The 23,023-nt window shown below is 41.5% G+C and overlaps 1 protein-coding gene across 4 annotated transcripts in view; it reads left to right on the top strand.

Moving 5' to 3' along the window:
• Positions 1–19,827, top strand: part of FMO4 (flavin containing dimethylaniline monoxygenase 4) — a 23,399-nt gene extending 3,572 nt beyond the window's left edge. For 3 of the 4 annotated variants that reach the window (XM_006147791.2, XM_006147789.2, XM_006147790.2), the window contains 8 exons: positions 1,391–1,530; positions 4,121–4,309; positions 4,935–5,097; positions 10,072–10,214; positions 11,513–11,712; positions 12,795–13,147; positions 15,236–15,305; positions 18,428–19,827. In XM_006147791.2, the coding sequence (XP_006147853.1) occupies positions 1,399–1,530; positions 4,121–4,309; positions 4,935–5,097; positions 10,072–10,214; positions 11,513–11,712; positions 12,795–13,147; positions 15,236–15,305; positions 18,428–18,833 (1,656 nt within the window). In that variant the 5' untranslated portion in view covers positions 1,391–1,398 and the 3' untranslated portion in view covers positions 18,834–19,827. Of the gene's footprint in view, positions 1–1,390; positions 1,531–4,120; positions 4,310–4,934; positions 5,098–10,071; positions 10,215–11,512; positions 11,713–12,794; positions 13,148–15,235; positions 15,306–17,458; positions 17,776–18,427 lie in introns of those variants that run through there. The other variant, XM_027771542.1, reaches the window with a different exon arrangement.
• Positions 19,828–23,023: the final 3,196 nt, after the last annotated feature.

Raw genomic sequence — 23,023 nt, 5'->3', positions numbered from 1 at the left:
TTCCTGCCAGCCATCGCCACCCGACCCGCTGAGAGCCTAGCATCGTGTCGACCTGACTGGCTGGAATTCGTCGATTAGCCCAGCCAACTAGGCACAGCTCTGTGGAGGTTTGGAGAAGCCAGGACCGCAAAGTGAGGAAAGCCCGTGGAGCGTAATTCCACTGTCTGCCCTGACCAGCACGAGCAGCCCATTCTTACCCAGGCTGCCCTTGGACTCCAGTCTGTCCCACACGACAGTGCTCTTCTAGGGCCAGTCTTAGCGCTGTGAGAGGCAGAGCCCTCCTCAGTTCTTGTCATATCTGTGTCACGTGGGAGTGACTATCACCACATCTTTTTAGGCCTCTAACTGTTTTGAATAAAAGTGGCCATCTCTACTGACTGAAATTGCTAAATTTCAGAGGGCAAGGTCGTGGCGGGGGGCCTCTTTAACACAAGGTGATGTATGTTTCCTGGGGGCCGAGGTCCTGGCTTCATTAGCTGCTAATAATTATAGCTAACGTTCACTGAGCTCTTGGAGGTAGCAGGCACACTCTAAAATCCTACCAAACCCTTATCAGTCATTTAATATTCACTAAAAAATCTCTCTTTTTTAATAAAAGTTTTTGCCATAGGGCTTGTGTATTCAGCAGGGAGAGAGAGAGACACACACACAGAGATAGAGGGAAAGTGGGAAATCACCATCCAGGGGAGGTGGCCATGCCATGGTCCCTTCTCCTCCATTCTCCTCCTGGGATCTTGGGCACGCTGGCACACACCCCAGACATGATTTTCAATCCACCAGGTCCAGGACCTGAACTGTGTTTGGCCATGTGGAAGTCCAGTGATTTAACAACTACGCTATCTGCTGATCCTAAGAAAAATTCTTCCGAGAGTAGTTATTACTGTTATTATCCTCATCATCATTCCCATTTTTATTAAACAAGAACAACAAAATACCAGAGAAGATAACAGGTTAGCCAAGCTCTCATGGCTAGTAACTGGTGAACCAGGTCTTAAATCAAAATGGTCTGATTTCCGTGCCTGCATTTTTTTTTTTTTGAGAGGTTTTTGCTATAGGGTGCATGCACTCACTAGACGGACAGAGAGAGATAGAGAGACAGAAAGTGAGAAATCACCCCCTGGGGATGGCCAAGCCACAGTACCTTCTCCTCCATTCTCCTCTTGGGATTTTAGGCATGCATGCACACGTGCCTGGCGTGAGTTTTAAGCCACCAGGTCCCGGACGTGAACCGTGGTCGACTACATGGTAGTCCAGCGACATAGCCATTACGCTAACTGCTGGTCTCAGTACCTGCATTTTTAACCAAAATGTTAATCACTACAAATGTCTGACAAGGGCTCTCTTTCAATCTTGTCATATTAAAAATCTCTGCTTGACCTTCCTCTATCAGAACACACCATGGCCAAGAGGGTGGCAGTGATCGGAGCTGGTGTGAGTGGCCTGTCCTCCATCAAATGTTGCTTGGACGAGGGTCTGGAGCCCACTTGCTTTGAGAGAAGTGACGACATTGGGGGACTATGGAAGTTTACTGTGAGTGATTCACTTTGTTTCATTTCCAGCAACCATGATGTCATTTGTTTGCGTAGACATGGTGGTGTCAGCCTGCCTTGTGGTGATCCAGCCAGGGGCAGTGCATGGCACAGTGCTGACCACTGCAGACTGCAGGCTGATCAATGATGGGCCATGGAAATGGGCAGGGCAGGGTCAGGGACAGGTGGAACAGAGAAGAAGAATTACTTAAGTGGACCAGCAGGTTGTAATGATTATGTTGCTGCACCCTATGTATTTGACCTGACTGAGAGAAGCCAACCCTGGGCCTCCATTTCCTCGCGAAGTCCCAGAGCCAAGCCTCAGTTTGCCTTCTTCGCTGGATTCCCACATAGTCGACCGCGGTTTGCATCCCGGACCTGGTGGCTTAAAACTCAAGCCGGGCACGTGTGCATGCCCAAGATCTCAAGAAGAGAATGGAGGAGAAGAGATTGCGGCGTGACTATCCCCCCGGGGGGGTGATTTCTCGCTTTCTGTCTCTCTCTCTCTGTGTCTGGCGAACGCATGCACCCTATAGCGAAAACCTCTCCAAAACCCCCCCAAAAAAACACACGCCAGGAGCATGTGTGTGCTTGCCTGAGATCCCAAGAAGAGACTGGAAGAGAAGGGATTGCAGTGTGACCATCCTCCCTGAACAATGATTTCCTGATTTCTGTCTCTCTGTCTCTCTGGTGAGCACACACATCTATAGCAAAAATCTCTCTCTCTCTCAAAAAAAAAAGGACTTACTAATGTAGACATTATGAGTTTATGATGGGAGTTTATGATGATTTCTGAACCATGGGCATTCTAAGACAATGTAGCAGAATGTCACATCAGGCACGCTGAATGGCATCCTAGGGAGGCAACAGAGAGTGGAGTGCCAACCCAGACTTTGTGTGGATCTTTGGGAAGAGCACTGGCAGGAGGGAGGCAAGACCTGGGCCTTGGAAGGGAGCTTTCACGTCATCAGAACAGAAAGCACTCAGGCACTGGCCAGGCCTCCTTAGAAGTGATGCGTGCAGCTAAGGGAGCTGTGCTCAGGGCCAGGCCAGCTGTCAGGTGACCTGAGCATCAAAGTGGAGCTGGCAGTGGTTAAATACCGCCTGCTTCTGGCCAGGATTGATTCTGGTCACTGGGACCAGGAGCTCTGCCCCAGTGCTGCAGTGTAAGAAGGCGTCAGAAGATGGAGCTAGGAGGCCAGATATTAGAAGGCAGGGGAAGAGAGACCATCGTCCATTCAGTGGTACGAATGAGGGGCCTTTGTGGAGGGATGACATTTGCTGGATTTTTGGGTGGTGCAAAAACAGAATAAGTAGGCGTGATCACAACCCTAGGTTTACAGAGTATTAGGAAGAAAAGAAGCCCTTTTTTGTAACTGCAAGTCTCTTTAAGCCATCAAATCTCATTATGGAAAGCAAGTATTGGTTCTGGTTTTGGTACCTTCTGCTATTTGACCCCACAGTTGGGTTGGTTTCTTGACGAATTTTAGAAAATATTGGGTTAAACAAAAGGAAAAATGCAAATGAAATATAGTAACAATACCCACAGGTCAGCACTATTAAAATTTTACCCAGTTATATGTATATAGATAATGTTTTTTAAAATTATAATATTATGAATTATAATATTCATAATATTATATATTATATAATATATATAATATTCATTATAATATTAATTCACTCATTCTGTAAGTACTTGAATAGTGAACAGCACGGGAGAGTCCCTGCTTCCAGTCCAGTGAGAAGCACAGACAGTAAACACATCATTACAACGCAGCATAATCACTGCTATGTCTGAAATTCAGGGTGCCACGGGGACAGGACAGCAACCTTGGCAGATCTGTTGGCTCATGGAAGGTGTCTTGAAGAGAGACTTGAAGGAGAACTAGAGATTTGCTTTGGCACAAGACGTATATTGGGGCCTGTAAAGTAGACCTTTTTGTTTTGCTGCTGTCATGTTTTTTTGAGTAATGAAGATCAAGGCAAGAAATGAGTTGAAAAGCACATGAGGAAATAGAAGCTACCAATATATAATGATTTCTCCAAGAGGCTTGAGATCGGATGGAGAGAGGTACTGGAAGGTGATTTGGGTTGAGAGAAGGTTATGTTTAGGTTTTAAAATTAGAGTCTCATGTATTTTAAGTACTGATGGGAAGGAGTCTTTAAACAGGGTGATTGCAAATAGACATGGGCAACCATGAGAAAAATCAGTGAGGGGCTCCCTGAATACAGGCAAAGAGGAAGACATGCAGACATCGGTGGAGCAAATGGCCACAGTAAGAAAAGAAGGAAAAGATAGCCAAAGCAGATTGCATCGTTAAGGGTGGCATCAGTTTAGAGAGCTTTATCAAATTGTGTTAGCCACCTTGTGGTTTGAGAAAGATACTGTTTAATTATTCCAATCCCAATGAGGATTCTTTGATAATTCTAGTATGGGGCCCAATGCTGAGTTACTTAGAACTCCAAAACTACAAGTGGGACATAACCGCTGTGACCACTTCCTTCCCAGTGGGACTGGCGAGAGCCACCATGATCTCTGCTCCTTCCTGCCCCTTTCACCTCATTAAGCCAACTCTGCCTTCACACAGGAATCTCCCGAAGATGGCATGACCAGGGTCTACAGGTCATTAGTGACAAATGTCTGCAAGGAAATGTCATGTTACAGTGACTTCCCTTTCCAAGAAGATTATCCCAACTTCATGAACCAAAGACAATTTTGGGACTATCTCCACAAATTTGCCCAGCACTTTGACCTCCTGAAATACATTCACTTTAAGGTAAGCTTCCTAGGTCTGTAAGAGCAATGAATGGGGCTGGCCTATTCAGAATCTAATGGTAATGGGTGATTTAGGTAAATTTTTTCTTGACTTTATATCAATATGAGTAAGGCAGATAATAAAAACTCATTATTTCTTCTGTTTTAATCATTAAAATACTGAGTTTCTTGATTATTTCCTGAATGCAAAACCCTCCTCAGGATAAACTACTTTTTTTTTTTTTTTTTTTTTTTTCCTGAGAGAATTGGCAAAATAATTTTGTTCCTGAAACCCTTTGGGAAGAAATGATTAGAAGTCTTAACCTCAAAAATTATAATGTAGCAAAACCCATTTTCCTAAATTTTTCCAGTGCATTAGGTATTATAACTCATCCTTCTCGCCAGGAATAAGAACGGTTTATTTCTTCCAATGAGAGAATTCAAACATAATAGGTCACAGCCTACATTATCACCTTTGAGAGTTTGTATAAGTTACGTAACTTCTCTGGAGAAGATGAAATCAGTATTTACATACCTCCTGTCCTGGGACTTGGCCTGTGAAATACAACAGCCATGGCTACCACAGCAGTCCTCCCATGAGGCCTGAAAGTCTGGGTAGAAAGTGAACGTGTGTCTTTTGCTTTTAGACCACTGTATGCAGCGTGACGAAGCATCCAGAATTCTCTGAAACTGGCCAGTGGGAGGTCATCACAGAGACCGAGGGCAAGCAGGAAAGGGCTGTCTTTGATGCTGTCATGGTTTGCACAGGACATTTCCTGAGTCCCCGCTTCCCTTTAGAGTCCTTTCCTGGTGAGTTCTTTCTTCCTTAGACCTTGCCCACTCTTCTGGCTTCTTGGAGAAAAGTTACTGACTTGTGCTTAGAAATACTTTCCTGGTACCAGCCGATGGTGTAATGGTGACATCACTGGACTCCCATGTTATTGACCATGGTTCAAGTCCCAGACCCGGTGGCTTAAAACTCACACCAGGCGCATGTGCATGCCTGCCCAAAATCCCAAAAGGAGAATGGAGGAGAAGGGATTGCAGCAAGGTCCTCCCCCTGGGGGGTGACTGTGAAGCAGTCCCACATGTAAAGGTTCCTGGTTCTAGTCTAGAGAGCTCCCTCTGTGCACCAGGAATGCAGGTCCCAAGATGCAGAGCCAGCCAAGGCTGTGGATGGGTCAAAGTGTCAAAACCATTAGGGATGATGAGTTTTACCACTGTGCCATTGCCTGTCTCTTTAATAAACTTTTAAGAAAGGAAATGTGTTAAGGATAAAACTTTATAAAACTTGGCAAGGAAAGTAAAATATAAATCTTATAATTTATATATATAACTTATACAATACAGTGACAGATTAACAAAATAAATTTATCCTGAAAAATGTGTTTTGGAATATAGAAGGAATTCAGTACATAATTTTTCAAAGAAGCAATATTGTAAAGGGAGGTTAGGCTGCAGGGTTGCTGCTGGTTTGCAAGCTAAACACACAATCTGAGTGTAGGAGGATTGTGTTACATCTCCATGGGAAAATGTGTCATGAGTGCTCAGCTACTGATATGTAGCACTTCAGCTTTGAGAAGGGTTACTCTTCACCTCAAAATGCTTTCAGTTTCACATAGATTGTAACTTTTCTGCTTCTGATCACACATGGCAGAGGCTTTCACAAATTGCCTTAACATCTCTGTTAAAATGAACTTTTTGTTTGAAAACGTTAACATCTCTCTTTACAAAATGTGTCAGGCTGGGAACCAGTGGGTGGCAGGTGGTTAAGGCACAAACTGATAGTGATCTGAGTCCTGGACCTGGCAGCTTGAAAATCACACAGGACATGTGTATGTGAGTGTCACAAAACCCAAGAGGAGAATGGAGAAGGGATTGTGGTGTGGTTGTCCCCCTTGGGAGATAGTTTCTCACTTTCCCTCTCTTTGTCTCTCTCACTTTCTCTAGTGAGCAAGTACGCCCTATGACAAAAACCTTTTTTAAAACAAACAAACAAACAAAAAACCAGAGCTGTATCTTCCTTATTGATTGGAAAAAGTCTATAAAAAGCAAAGTTCTGTAAGCTGTCACCACTCTTTGAAAATCAAAATAGTAACACACGCCCCCTTTTAAAAAATCTATATGTATTATTATTTTTCTTTTTTTCCTGAATTAGTAGTTTTAAATTTGTTGGGGGCGAGGGAGATAGCAGGACAATACATTGATGTAATCGTTGACTCAAAACTACCTACACGTTCTGGGACCAGCAGTTAGTGTAATGGCTATGTCACTGGACTCCCACATAGTTGACCGCGGTTCGCGTCCTGGATCTGGTGGCTTAAAACTCATGCCAGGCGCATGTGCGTGCGTGCCCAAGATCCCCAGAGGAGAATGGAGGAAAGGGATTGCTGCTTTGTCTCTCTGTCCTCTCTCTGGTGAGCGCACGTGCCCTACGGCAAAAACCTCAAAAAAAAAAAAAAAAAAACTACCTACACATTCTAAATATTTCTTAGATCCCGTGTTCATGTATGCAATTATAGAGACTCTTATCATTTGCAAAGCCTTAGGTTAAGTATAAAAGATTTAAAATTAATGAACCAAAGTTGAGCCCTAAAGTAACTTCTTTCCAGCAAAATCTCTGTAAATGGCTGAATGCCCCGTTCTGAAATGCCCTTGATGCAAATTCTGTTCCATTCTTGGCACCTTCTTAGTGTTCCTGTTTCTCAATTCCTAATCATTAATACTTTTTTTTCTTTAAAAAAAAAATAAAACAAGAGGCCCTCCTCCAGAACACATCCCTGGCTCAGTCTGGGCTAATGCTCACTGAAAGTGTCCTAAGACCCACTGCTCTGGCGGGCAGGGCAGAGCTGCTGAGCACCAAACATCTCTGCTGCAAAACATGGCCTTGGGCTGGAGCATCCCCTCCCCTCCCTGTGCCTCAATCTCAGTTTAGTAAAATTGAATAATAGCATCTCCCACCCTAGGGCTTTTGTGAAGTTTAAATTAGTTAATGTGTATCAGGGTAAAGGCCAAATCAATGTCAACTATTGTCTGTTTACTTTGACCAGAGGACAGATCCTTGAAGGGGATTGTTTTCATCTTCACACCCCTTACAGCTTGGGGTAGAAAGTGTTGAAGGCCAGATTGTGATGGCCAGTTTACTGCTTTCTTTTAATCCCCCTGCAGACTCGATCTGTGGACTTATCCTTTTCCTTCCCCTGACGAAGTCTCCAGCAGTCTCCACTGCTTTGCCACCCACTCGCAGATTATGAAAAGTGCTGTGATCACTTTAAACCACCCAAAATATCCCACATGTTCAGAGTGAAAGTGTTCTATCACACTAGTCTGAATTTGCACTCCATGGAATGGTGACATTCCTCCTTCTCTGGAGACTGCCTTGGGCTGACGGCTGTAGGGAAGAGCTAGGTGCTTGGCCTCCGCCTTCCTCTGCCGGGTCCTCCCTCCAGACTCTTCACCCCCAGCTGCAATTTCTGACTCTTCCAGAGTTGGGGCCAGGGAGGGGTAAGAAGAGGTAAAAGGGAACCAACTGCTGCAATGCTAGTTTGTTCTGGCCTCAGGAGTGTTTGAGACTCTTTGCAAGGGCTTTCCTCACTTCTGACACAGAGACGCTTCATTCAGGGAGATGTCTTGGCTGTCAGACCCTCTCAGACCCACCTATGACTGTCCCGGTCGTATCCATCCTCACTCTCTTGTTCTCTTAGGGTCTTGCTTCCTGTCAGATGGCTACCTATTCGGGTGCAGAGTCCCATTAGACTGGCAGTAGGCTGGTCGTCTCCCCCAGGGCCTTCATCTGATCTTCAGGGAATATTCTCGGTCACTGTTGAGTCTTGTTGGCAGTTTCTTAGTAAAATTCGCTTCAGAACACTTCAAGTGTCAAAGTAGGCAGCATTGATACAACCAGTCCTCAGTTCTCAGCTTAGCTCCGACTGTCAGTGCTGTGTCTCACCCACTGGGGTCGGAAGGGCACTGGCCCGATTCCCGTTGTTACACCACCTCTCATAATTTTCATTGTAAACACCCTCACCTCCACTGTTACCACCACTCTTCAGTTTATGAGAACCCATTGCTTTTTTTCTTTTATATCTGTCAGGGAGATAGTTTCAAATATAAATGGAAAGGTTCAGAAATATGTAATATTTATAAGTCCTTCCTATGTCAGAAAAGTCATGAATTATTGCACAGAAAAACATAGAAAAGATATGTAATGACTTTTCCAACAACCCAATAAATACCATGACATCTATTAAAAGAGTATTAGGAATTTCAAAGATGAAACAGAAACAAGTGTAAATAATGTAAGAATAAAGTTTATCTGAGCATAGAGTGTAATAAAGCATTGAGCATATGATAAAGCATAAAGCATGAAGTGTAAGTAGCATGAATGTAAATCATAAGAAAAACCATTTTATTTTCAAAAGACTTGCCACAGAATTTCTTTTGTGAAAGATTTTGGTAGAATTAAGCTTTGATTTATAAACATATGCACAAATCATATTCTGGTGAGTGTATACATTAAGTAAAATACCATGTGTCAACATTTACTGGGTATTTTTTCCTTTTTCTTTTTCTTTTTAGTTTAAGATGCATATTCAATATCCAAAAGATTTCAAATAAGCATTTAGAGATCAGGGTGCTCTGGGCCACACAGTGGTGTAGCAGTTAAATGCATCGTCTGAGGCAGTCCCACTTGGAAAGTTTCCCAGTTCAAGTCCAGAGACCTTGAGTACTCCAGGCACATGACTGCCCTTGTTGCAGGGCTGACTACAGGCCTGTGGTGGTGCTCTTTTCTCTTACTCTTTTATCTGTGTGCCTCATGGAATAAATAAATATACTTTAAAAACAGAGTGTTGTGATGATGGGGGGAAACCACAATTTGGTGATTGTGATTATGGTATGTATTAACATATAAGTAGAAACAATACATTTTTTTGAGAGAATTATGCTATAGGGCATGTACACTTGCCAGAAAGACAGATAGAGAGAAAATGAGAAATCATCTCCCCAAGGGGGGATGGTCATGCCGCAATCCCTTCTCCTCCATTTTCCTCTCAGGATTTGGGGCATGTATGCACACACACACACAGCATGAGTTTTAGCCACCCGGTCTGGAACTCGAATCTCTGTCGACTATGTGGGAGTCTAGGGACATAACCATTACGCCATCTGCTGGTCCCCAGTCTACTTCTTTCCTGGGATGTTTAAGGTAGCGCATGAGGTGTTTTTTGGTTGATTTTCTCCAGTATGACATCACAAAGTAAATGTTTTAAAAGAGAACACTCAAATGTAATGTAAGCTCTCCTGTAATACATTTTTGTGGGGTGAAGAGATATAGGACACATGCATGCACCAGAGTCAGAGACAGAGAAAGGGAAAGTGAGAAATCACCCCTCATGCCTCAAGAGAAACCCCACAACCCCCTCTCCTCTGTTCTTCTCCTGGGATTTTGGTCATGCCTGCACATGGGCGTGGCATATTTTTCAAGTCACTGCTCTGAGACTTAAACTTGTGTAGTCAGCCATGTGGGATCTAGCCACTTTAACCTTGACACCTGCTGGCCCTGCTTCTACATTTTTAATAGAACAGGTTATACCAAATCTTTGTCTAGGTTCACAGCATCCCAGCAGGGAGGGTATCATTTCCTTTTCTACTACTGCAACAATTTGCAAGAGCAAAGGACTAACTTATTACTGGGACTTCCTTTTTTTTCCACAGACTCTATCCCTGCATGGTAGGAATTTATAGCTATAGATATTTGAGATTTTCTGCTCCTTCTCTTCTCAGGAATCCACAAGTTTAAAGGCCAGATCCTGCACAGTCAAGAGTATAAGATCCCAGAAGGCTTTCAGGACAAACGTGTCTTAGTGATTGGTCTTGGGAACACTGGAGGAGACATTGCTGTGGAGTTGAGTCGAACAGCCGCTCAGGTACACCATCTCTAAATCAGTGTCCCACATGAACCATCTAAGGTGGCTAGAGAGAGGTGTTCAAGACTGTGAAACACACTGGCCATTGTTAAATTATGCAGACACAGGATAAGTGGGGAAAAAAAAATTCCTGGGAATTGTTAAAGCCACTGTGGTCATCTCTGAGGTATTTAAGAAGCCATGCTTTACAAATAGACCATCTCCAAGTAGGGCTTAGGAAGAGTGTGGATGCCAGACTAGGCATCTCCCAAAGTGCTCCTTCAGGGCCAGGCCAAAGGGGCAAATTGCTCTACCTAGGCCAATTCTTTTTCTTTTACAGTCTTCCTCTGTAATTCTGTCAAACCCCCTGTGGAACATTAGAAAAGAGAGGCAGATTTTTGAATGTCTCTAAGTTCTCTATCAGAAGTCAGACTTGAACTATGTGTTAAGATTAAAGCAGCCCTATTTTGTCTAGGAAGTATACCAAATGATGTTAGAAAGTTCACATATAATTAACACGTTAAAAATCTATTACACTTTAGTTTAAACTTTAAGATCTGAAAAGACTAGATTTTTATATAATTCAGTTAAAATAGCTTTTCTAGGCCAGTTGGTGGCATGGTGGTTAAGGCGGCTGGATCCCATATGATTGACTATGCTGTCTGAGTCCTGAACCAGTGGCTTGAAAAAAACATGCCAAGCGTGTGTGTGTGTGTGTGTGTGTGTGTGTGTGTACCCGTGTGTACCTGTTAAATATGATGATCACAAAAAGATTCCACACTTTGATTCAACGAGTTCTTCCTTCATGTTTCCAAATCCTGAAAGGCTAAACAGAGGAGAAGGGATTGTAGTGTGGCCATCCCAAATAGAGGAAGCATTCTCACTTTCCCTCCGTCTTTCTCTGGTGAGAACACACACCTTCTTGCAAAATTAATAAAAATGACTGCTTTTCTAAATCTTTAAATTCTATTGGGTTGTCTGAAAAGTCATGATGTATTTTTTCCTGTTTTTCTATGCAAAAATGCGTCATGACTTTTCTGACAACCCAGTGTATAATTTACATACAAAAATAGCCAGATCAATACCATTTATGTACAAATATTATAATACATGTTTTGTAATTTTATAAACACAGTGAAAATACTTAATACAGGTACGTGAATCAAGGGAATTTTCTAGAACAAGAAGAAACAGCTGATTGTATATATATTTCTGTACAAATTCACCAGTCTTCTGCTATTATGACTATTTGAGACACACTGAAGAAAAAGTACCCAAAGTGATGGACATGTATTTATCCTTCTTGCCTTTCTTTTTAGGTACTTCTCAGTACTAGAACTGGTGCCTGGGTTATCAGCCGCTCCTCATATGGGGGCTACCCATTAAATATGATGATCACAAGAAGATTCTACACTTTGATTCAACGAGTTCTTCCTTCATGTTTCCTAATGTGGATTCAAGAGAGACAGATGAATAGAAGATTAAATCATGAGAATTATGGATTAAGTATTACGAAAGGGTACTTAAATATTTTTACTTATTGGAGAAATTATTACATCATTTTTATTTAGAATTCATGATGTTCAATAATTGTAACATTGCCTTTATTTATCCTGCTCTAAACTTACTTCCCTAAGACGGTTGTCTATCAGTGGCTATAGCAGTTCAAGTAGGAGTATTCACTGTCTGGTGACAAAAGCAGTAATTCATGAGGCTAGAAGAAAATAAAGAATTAATACTTACATTTCTAGCTTGCAAATCAGCTTAAATTGGCTTTGAAGAATCTTGAGACTGCTACCATCCGTTATAGAAACACAGTCTTTGCACAACCAGTGAGCAGATGCTCAGCTCTGACTAACCTCTGATAACTGTCTGTTCTGGTTGAGTGAGTGGAGGGATGTATGTCTAATAAGAATTTCTGAGGTGTTTTAATATATATCTGTGTAGAGTTGCACACTGGCAAGTAAAAGAAGACCAAAATGCATATTAGTTCATTAAGTGATTTTATTATATTCTTGAACCGCATATATTTCTTTGATATCTTTCAACTTATAAGGAAAATCAATGGCAAAGGATGATTTTATATGCAAATTTTATGAAGACTTTATGTCTGATGTGATTAGGTATAGAGATACAATGAAAATATTCATCAGTACTTATAGATTTAAATTTTTTCATTTTATTCAGTTTCTTATATTTTCAATCTTTGCCTTATATTATTCCCTGAATGTGGAGGTAATGTGAGACCCCAAATTAATCATCAAATGAATTGTCATACCCTTGTTCTGTCACTCTGAGAAAAGCATTGCTTCAGAAATTAATTCCAAGCAATAGAGAACTTGAAATCCCAGGCCTTACAGAGTAGGCTTAGTCATTTTCTACCTCTCTGCTCCTGGGAGCCAAGAATGAACCATGTAACCATATTACAAATGAAGTACAACCACATTGCAGTGAAGTCAGGTGAAGAACTGAGTCAGACCAAAGTCAGTTTACTTCCTTGATTTGGCAGGTCATTTCCCTGAATTGACCAAATAAATAAATAATTTGCTCTAGTGTCTTGCAGACATTCCTACACTGAGTAATTTTCTCCTCTCGTCAAAGGAGGAAAACAAAATTTGTGGTGAACGATGAGCTGCCAACCTGTATCCTCTGTGGGACAGTCACTATGAAAAATGGCGTGAGGGAGTTCACAGAAACCACGGCTGTCTTTGAAGACGGGACAGTGGAAGAAAATATTGATGTTGTCATCTTCACTACAGGATATACCTATTCTTTTCCCTTTCTTGAAGAACCTCTCAAGAGCCTTTGTGTAAAGAAGATGTTCCTATACAAATTGGTCTTTCCCTTGAACCTGGAGAGAGCGACCTTAGCCATCATTGGCTTTTTGAGCACCAAAGGGTCCATCTTAGTAGGCACAGAGCTCCAAGCACGATGGGCTACGAGAGTATTCAAAGGTACCTTGACACCACATAAAGCCCTGTGGGTGTGCCCTGCCATTTAGATACAATCAGGTGTAAGCTAAAGTCATGTAATTTTTTAAAAATTTAAGGAACAATTAATGATGTAGACAAGAGGACATCAAAAATTTCATGGATAATGCAATTGAAGTAAGAATTTATTTTGTTGCAGAACATTTTGAAATCCATGCCTAGTTTTCTCAGAATATGCCTTTCCATGAACTTTGAAGACCCTTTGTATATATAATGTTCCAACTGGTGTGCTTATGCCACTTAGTGTGACAAAGCTGAAAAAGAGGTTTAGATTCTGTGGACGGAACAGATTTGGACAGCAGATCTAATGTAATTGTCAGATTAGCTAAGATTATAGGAAACATCAGAATCTTTGTCTAGAGTAGTCTATTCATTCTGAAACCCTTCCATTTATTATTAGATGTAGAATTTTATATTGCTTCTTACAAAAAATATTAAGATAATGCACACTGTGGATAAGGTTGAGAGCTGAGGCAATGGTAACCTTTAAGAAATGCCCATAAAACATTTTAGACACTGAACGCTACTTGCTGGCTGGCAGTTACCACTGTAAGAGCATCCCTGCTGGCATCACCACGTCTAGTCCCACCTTTGAAATCCATGAGCTTTGTAAGGGCCTTGCCAAGTCTCAGCCCTTCATCCACAAAAGGGGGATAATAAACTCTTATAGGGGTTTTATAAAATGAATAATGTCGGCAAAGCAATTAACATGGGATTTGACACATAATACACTGCTCCTTAAGTGAGAGCAATAGCGCTGCTCTTACTGTTGCTATGACTGTCACAGCTCTCTGAAGCAGGGCACATTTTACATGAGTAACATGTTGAAGAATTGCAGTTGTATTATTTTTTAAATATAAACAGCAGTCACAACTGGGCCAGCCAGCTATTCTTTAGCAGAATGTGGCCCTTAATGGATAAAAATGATCACCAGTGATTTTTAAATAGCATGCAACATAGTACTAAATAGCATGGCTTTTCTCACACTGCACACATGGAGTAGATGTCAACCATACTTGAAAAATCATAGGTTCTCCTAAGTTGGCAAGGATATTTTATTTGAATAAAAGAGGACAGGTGGAGGAGATTAGAAAAGCTCCTTTTATTTACATTACAAAGAAATTTACAACCCTTTGTTAAAGTATGACAAATTTTTATTTCTTTAAGGCCAGAGAATGTTTTCTCAGCATCATCTAATTATGTTAAAACCACAGAAGTCTTACCTGATTTTTACTAGAATGATAAAACTGACCATAACAAATTCAGTCAGACCACACCACAGGAGTAACTGCATGGTTCACACAAGAGCTTCCAGTGGGGGATCCAGGACCCACCAACTAAAGCCTTGACAGCTTTCTACAGGGCAGAATGGCTTTATTAGAAAGGACAACTGGTGCTGAATTGGACCTGTCTCATGTGGATCGAAAACCCAGCCACTGGGGGTTACTAAACAGGGCAGGAGTAGTCAAATGAGATGGTGGCAGTGTGGCTGGCTAGTCACAGGGGTGTGTGTGGGGGTACAGGAACCCAGATGACAGGGTGCGTTTTTGGACTCTGGGGCAGTTCCAGAGCATGTCCAAGCTCAGGCTTCCAATCAAGATCAGAGTCCAAGTGCTGAGACTGCCAGGATGGGAGATGGAGAATATTCTGGTCCCCACAACAGTCCAGCAGACAGGTCCTCTGCATGGATTTCAATTTTTGCACTAAGACTCATACATTAATTCCATTTCTCCATGAACCTTTGAAGTCCACATGTGTATATCTGTGTGGAATGTGAAAATGAGAGCAGAAACAGAAGATGGGGCAGGTAGCTGGTGCGGGCTGGTTCTGGTGTCTGGTGAGGGCAGAGGCCTGAGCCATGGAATGTCTGTCTCGCAAGCCTGGGAGCAGAATTGGGGGGAATTGACCTCTAGAAAGTTCTCTGCACTCCAAATTCATGCTCAGCTTTAACTGCCTCATGCCCTGAAGTTGGAGCAGTAGGAGGCTCAAGGGAGGAGAACTGAAGGAAAGGCCATGTGTGACTCTAGAGTTGTTTTCTGATTCTTCTTGTAGGACTCTGCGAAATACCTCCATCCCAGAAGCTGATGGCAGAGGCGATTAAAAAGGAGCAGCTCATTAAAAGGTATTAAGTATAGTTTGCTACAGGGAAAGTTTGCCAATATAGGCTCCTGAAAGAAAAAAGAAAAGGCTTTTAGTATAAAAGCCATTCCTAGGGAAACTAGCAGAATGGGAATAATGCTGGCACCAACCAGACCCTGGCATTAGCCACAACCCAGGGCGCACCAGGTCTTCTCAGTGGGACACAGAGTCCACCCTACAGACAGCAGCCCTAACTTCACTTGCCCTCAAAATTCGTTATGTCTTCATTCTCTTCTCGCCTCTCAGGTGGCTTTATGTAGTTGCTGGTATCTTCTCTTCTTCAGTCCTGAAAACTCATGAGTCCCGAAATTGGTCCTCAAACCTCATGTCTACACTCGCTCCTGGAGCCTTATCCAAGCCTATGGCTTTAGATATCATCATGTACTCGTGGCTCTCAAAGTTGGGTCTCCAACCCAACTTTTGTCCTGGGAGTCTAGACTCCTAATACTACTCTCTCTAGCTAGCTCTACAAAGATATTTAACAGGCGTCTCACATTCAAGATATATAAGAACGACTCTTGGCACCAGCAGTTAGCGTAATGGCTATGTCGCTGGACTCCCACATAGTCGACCCTGGTTCGAGTCCCGAACCTGGTAGCTTAAACTCATGCCGGGCGCATGTGCGTGCATGCCCAAAATCCTGAGAGGAGAATGGAGAATGGATTGTGGCGTGGCCATCCCCACTGGGGGTGATTTCTCACTTTCTGTCTCTCTGTCTCTCTCTATCTGGTGAGCACACGCACCCTATAGCAAAAACCTCTCCAAAAAAAAAAAAAAAGATATATAAGAACGACTCTTGACCCCATTCACCCCACCTGCCCTGTCACCCCACTTGCCCTGCTAGTAGGCCGCAAAGACACCCTGTCACAGCTACTGGCTGCTCATCTCAGCTGATAGTTGAAAACCTTAGAGAATCCCCTTTCCTCCTTCCTTCACAGCCTATCAGGAAACATGTCAGCTGCTTCTCCCAATGAGTCCAGCATTTAAGCCCTTCTTCCCTTATGCTGCTGCCCCAGACCAGGCCACCCACTCTCTTACCAGGACACTTGTCACTCCTCTCTCCTTTTTCTTTTTTTTTTTTTTTTTGGAGAGGTTTTTGCTATAGGGTGCATGAGCTTGCCAGACAGAGAGAGAGATACATAGAGACAGAAAGTGAGAAATCACCCCCTAGGGGGGATGGTCCCGCCACAGTCCCTTCTCCTCCATTCTCCTCTTGGGATCTTGGGCACGTGCGCATGCACCGGGTCCGGGACGCGAACTGCAGTCGACTACGTGGGAGTCCAGCAACGTAGCCATTACGCTAACAGCTGGTTCCCCCGTCACTCCTCTCTTCTGTCTCCCTCCTTCCACTCTGGCTGTGCCTCAGTCTTATCTTGCCCCAGCAGTCCGGTGACTTGCCACATTGTCCTCTGTACACGAACCTCTCCTGCTTCCCTCTTTCTCCCAGAAGGCTCTCTGCAGCTCCTACCCAGCAGGATACCTGCTGTCTATGTGCCTGCAGCACCCACTGTTCTCCCATGCTGTGTCAAGCACTGTGGCCTACTCACTGCTCCTTAAGCATGCCAAGCACCAACCCCTCCCCCCCCCCCGAACCTTTGCACTTACATCTGGAATGTTCTCTGCCAGACACCTGCCTGAGTCTGTTCAAATGTCACCTCTTAGAAGCCTTCCCTGATGGCAGTCTTGCCCTGCCTCTCTCCCTCACCCACTTTCCTGTTTGATAGCACAGTGGTCACTAGAGGTATTACCTACCTGTTTGGCTTTGCTTTTATAATCTGTTGCTTTCTCCTATTAGAATAAAAGCTCTTTAACTGCTAGGATCTTTCTTTGTTCACCTTGTTCATTGGATCTCCATCACCTAGAATGGTACCTGGAAAGTGGTAGATAATACTTATTTATTTATTCACTGAATGAATGAACTACAGACCATCAAGAAAATGTGCTAATTACAGAATAATTTTGCTAATTAAGAATAAAGTCTTCATGTGAACTGTGCTTCTATTTGCATGAAGTTCAGTCCTGCTCTACGAAGTATGGCCCTCTCCACTCAGTGTTTTAAAACTCAGGTGCCCACGTAATGTGATTTTTTTTCTTTCTTCTTCCTTTCTTTTTTTGTGTTTTGTGTTGTTTTCATAGAGAGTGCATCCACATGCACAAGAGAAAGAGCGAAGCACCTTCTCTCTGAGTCTTATCATGCTGTGATCACCTTTTCTCAACCCTCCTCAGGATCCTTGGAGGCTGTGTCCACACCCAGCATGTTTTCAGGCTGACTGAGGAACCCAAACTTGTGGTCATCCATATGGCTTCCAGCCTTCCTCTTGTATTATCACAGAGGCTGAGTCTATGTGATACTTCCTGAACATGTGTTCATTCAACAACTATTGTATTTGTACTGATCAAATTTTATGTTCTTATCAAACTCAAAACCCAAAATAATATTTCAAGTGCCTCCATTTTTTTGTTTTAAGAGAGAGATTTTTGCTATACGGCACACACGCTCACCAGAGAGACAGAAAGTGATAAATCTCCCCCCGTGGGGGGTAGCCATGCTGTAAAATCCGTTCTCCAATCTCCTCTTGGGATTTTGGGCATCCACACACATGCGCCTGGTGTGAGTTTTAAGCCGCCAGGTCTGGGACTCTAACTGTGGTCAACTATGTGGGAGTCCAGTGACGTAACCATTATGTTATCTGCTGGTCCTTCTAATTGCCTACTTTTACCATCTTCCTTAGCAAAATCACCCTCACACACACCCTCTGTAGGTAAAATCACTTATATTTTGGCTTAGTATTAAGGGGGTAGATCCCATATGGCCAATTGTGCCCAAAATCCTAAGAGGAGTAGGGAGGAGAAATGATTGCACCGTGGTCATTCTCTCTGGGGGGTACTTTCTCATTTGTTTCTCTCGCTCTCTCTTTCTCTTTTTTCTCTCTGTCTCTTATAAGTGCACATTGCCCTATAGCAAATTATAGAAAAAGAAAAATATATATACTTGTTAGATTTTTTTTTACAAAAATTAACAAATGTTGGGAGGAGTGAACCTTCTAACTTGAGGAATTTAAGTCAAGGTGATTAATGAAAAGCCATCCATCTTTTCCTCCTCAGGGGTGTGATTAAAGACACCAGTGAAGACAAACTCGATTACATTCCCTACATGGACGACCTCGCTGCAAGCATTGGCACAAAGCCCAGCATACCATTTCTGTTCCTCACAGACCCCAGACTTGCTTGGGAAGTTTTCTTTGGACCATGCACCTCTTATCAGTACCGCCTAGTGGGTCCTGGAAAATGGGAAGGGGCCAGAAACGCCATCCTGACTCAGTGGGACAGGACACTGAAACCTCTAAAAACGCGACTCCTTCCAGAACCCCCCAAATCTGCCCCCACATTGCATACTTTAAAAGCTTGGGGTACACTGGTCCTATTTGCCTCCCTTCTACTTATATATAAATCTTCAGTTTGTTTGAACTTGATGCCAGGTAAACTAAGGACAGAATTTTCTCTTAGTTAGAATTTGGTAGGAGTGAATTTGATTGGTGATGAGATTTGCACAAGGTCATATTAATTCTATTTCTGGAATCTTGTGCTTCCTTCCTCTTTGTCCTAATTGCTGTTATCCAAGTGCAGCCACCTCTTACCCGAATCAGTATATCAGTATACTGTCTTTCTTACCTCTCTTTCCTGTGCATATTGGACCCTGGTGTCTATGCAACTGTTCTAAAATAAAAATATGGTCATTGTGTCCATTAAGGTCATGTTAGGAATAAGATGTCTCTAAAATTAGGTAATTTGTGAGAAATAATTATTTGATTAATAAACGTTATGTGAACAGATTTGTCAGAGTGTAGGAAAACCATAGGGATAATGAAAAGCCCTCAAACCAGGAACAATGAGATATCTTTGCTATTTATGGACTTAAAGAGGCAAAAGAAAAAAGTAATTACTAAAGAGAGAATGAGAGAACTATGTAGATGGGGCCACGTAACAAGTGTGTGACCCTTGATTGAACAATAAAGCAGAGCAATATCCCAAAAGTAAAGATCTGGGGAGTAACCTGTGTAACCTAATTTTCCCTTCCCTCTGGTCCCCTGTCCTTTGTCAGTGCTCCCCTTGGAGGTCAAGTGCAAGGTCACTTGTGGAGGTTGAGCCTACAGGGCACAGAGTAGGGAAAAGAGGAAGTAGAGTTTGTACAAAGGGAGGGGCAGATAAAAGGGATCTGGATCAGACATTTCTCTTCCTGTTTAAAATCCTATAGGGTTTTGTTTCATTTAGACAAATAGTCTAGATTCTTTTGCCTCAAGGGAAGCCTTCACTCAGACTGCCAGAACCTCCTAAGGGTTTATTTTAGACTTAAATATTGGTAGTAGTACTTAAAAAGAGAAATATTGAATAATTCACATGAAATATCTATTACAAGTATTTTCAAGCACAGATTCTATTTTTAAAAAGAAGACTATTTTCCCTACCCGAGCCTTATACATTAAACAAGATTTTGGCAAAATTCATATCTTTGACTACTAATATCTTTGTTATCTGTGTAGAGCAAGTTCTGCTGAGAGTCTGTCAGCTAAGACAGTGACCAGCTTGCACCAAGATTATTGCTAAACCACATGGTCTTCACAAGAGGCCCTACACTAACTAGTGTGTCGGCCCTAGCACCAGCAGGCTAGGTGAAAGAAACTGTGGAATGACACTAGATTGTTCCAGGGAAAACCTTTTGAGTACATCTGCAGAACATGGAGGTCTGGGAGTTCTAAATCATAAATTAAAGACCAATGGTAGGAGGTATATAGAACCTCTAAATCATGTCTTCATTTCAAAAAATGATACATTATTCATTCTTTTATTTACAAGGAACTTCAAAAAGTTTGTGTAAATCAAAATTAAAATATGGGCTCATTTTGCTGCAAAAATTTTAAATCCATGCATAGTTTTTCATAACATGCATTTTCATGGACTTTTTAAAGGTCTTTGTTACTTCTTCCTTCAGTAAATATTTACTGAGATTTTGTATGTGCCCAACTCTGTGAGGAAGTAAACTTGGCATAATAATGAGTAAAACACATAATTCTGTTTTCAAATGGTGTCAGTGTAAATGTATATACTAACTGTTGGTTAGTGTATTTGATAAGTTAACAAAATAGCAAGTGAAGGAAGGAAGCAGCAGTGAGAGAAAGATTATTAGGTGTGTTGCTAAAACACTGATAAAAAAAAAAACATGATTACAAGCTAGGAGGTGGGAGATAACAGGATGACTCAATCTCATAACATGTTTAATATCAAAATCTTGTCTTCTATAACTTATCATACAATTCATGTATTTAAACATAAAATTGTCTAGATGAAATTATATGTTATTAAGAAGTAGCATAGGGCAAATTTGGTTTCTTATGGTTATTCCACGAAATTAAAAATAAATTGAAAAAAATATGAGTAGAAAAGAAATAAAGATTTGAGCAGAAATAAATGGAATAAAAAATAAACTATAAAGAAGATAAATGAGAGCAAAAACTGGTTCTTTGAAAAGATATACAAGATTGACACACCATTAGCTAGATTAATTAAGAAGAAAGGAACTTGATAAATAAAATTCGCAATGAATCAAGCAACATTACAACAGACAGAATAGAAATACAAAACATCATTAGATGATACTATGAGTTGCTATAAGAAGAAAGAAAATAGAAGAAAGCCTGGATGGGATGCACAAACTCCTAGAGACATATAATCTACCAAGATTGACTCAGGAGGATTTAGAAAGTCTAAATAGACCTGTAACAAGCAATGAGATTGAATTAATAATAAATAACTTCCCAAAAACCAAAGTCCAGGTCCTGATGGCTTCACTGATGAATTTCACAAAACTTTTAAAGAAGAGGTACTCACACAGTTTCTAGAGATTCAAAAGAAAGGAAGCCTTCTAAATTCATTTTGTGAAACCTTCATTACTCTTATTCCCAAAACAGATAAGGATGTGACAAAAAAGAAAAACTACAAACCTATATCTCTGATGAATATAGATGCAAAAATTCCTTTTTTTTTCTTTTTTGGAGAGGTTTTTGCTGTAGGGCGCGTGCACTCGCCAGACAGACAGAGAGAGATATAGAGACAGAAAGCAAGAAATCACTCCCCAGGGGGGATGGTCACACCACAATCCCTTCTCCTCCATTCTCCTCTTGGGGTCTTGGGCACACATGCACACGCCACCAGATCCGGGACGCGAACCGTGGTCGACTATGTGGGAGTCCAGCGACATTGTCATGCTAACTGCTGGTTCCCAGTGCAAAAATTCTCAACAAGATTCTTGAGCAAATAAAAAAGGTTCTTCATTACAACCAGGTAGGTTTTATTCCAGGTACACAAGGGTGGTTCAACATAAACAAAACCATAAATGTAATACACCATATTAACATAAAGAAAGATTAAAAAGTATATGATCATTTCAATCAATACAGAAAAAACATTTGACAAAATACATTTCTTTATGATTAAGACTCTCAGTAAAATTGGCAGAGAAGGATCATTTCTCAGCATAATAAAAGCCACCTATAGCTAACATACTGAATAAGGAAAACCTTAAAGCTTTTCTACTAAAAACCGGTACAAGACAAGGCTGCTCACTTTCTCCACTCCTTTTCAATAAAGTATGGGAAGTCCTAGCCAATGCAATCAGACAAGAGAGTGAAATAAAATGCATTCCAATAAGGAAAGAAAAGCTGAAACTATCTCTGTTTGCAGATGACATGCTTGTATACATAGAAGGCTCAATAGTATCCACAAAAAAAAAACTTCTAGAAGTAATAAATGTATGCAGTAAAGTGGCAGTATACAAAATTAACTTACAAAAGTCTATAGCATTTCTCTATACAAACAACAAGCAGACAGAGACAGAACTGAAGAATGTAATCCCATTTGCCATAGCCACAAGAAGTATAAGATACCTAGGAATAAAACTAACCAAGGAAGTCAAAGACCTCTAAAAGGAAAACTATGAAAACCTTAAAAAGGAAATAAAAAATGACACAAAAAAGTGGAAGGACATCCCATGGTCCTGGACTGGCAGAATTAATATAATCAAAATGGCAATCATACACAAATTAATCTACATACTTAATGAAATCCCTATAAAATTACAAGAGACATTCTTCACAGATCTAGAAAAGACGATCAGAATTTATCTGGAATCATAAAAGACCCTGAGGTGCCAAAGCCATTCTGTGCAAGAAGAGTGGAGTGAGTGATATCTCATTTCCTGATCCCCAAATACATTACAAAACTGCAACAATTAAAACAGCATGGTATTGGCACAAAAACAGACACACAGACCAATGGAACAGAGTAGAGACCCCAGAAATAACGCCCAAATCGTACAGCCAACTGATCTTTGACAAAGAGTACCAGTCAATCCAGTGGGAAAAGGAAAACCTCTTTAGCAAATGGTGCTGGAAAACCTGGGCATTCACCTGCAGAAAGATGAATCTGAACCCCTGTCACCAATAACAAAAATCAACTCAAAGTAGATCAAAGATCTAAACTTAAGGCTGCAAACTATAAAAATGCTGGTGGAAAACATTGGGGAAACCCTGGGAGACATTGGGGTAGCCAAATACTTCTTAAGACCCCTAAAGCACAGGTAATAATCCTCAAAATAGGTGGGATTACATCAGATTCAGAAGTTTCTGCACAGCAAAAGAGTAATTG

Source organism: Tupaia chinensis, unplaced genomic scaffold, assembly GCF_000334495.1.
Source record: "Tupaia chinensis unplaced genomic scaffold, TupChi_1.0 Scaffold000223_1, whole genome shotgun sequence".
NCBI lineage: Eukaryota > Metazoa > Chordata > Mammalia > Scandentia > Tupaiidae > Tupaia > Tupaia belangeri.
Note: the sequence above shows the minus strand (reverse complement) of the source record. Positions and strands in the feature narration are given on the sequence as shown.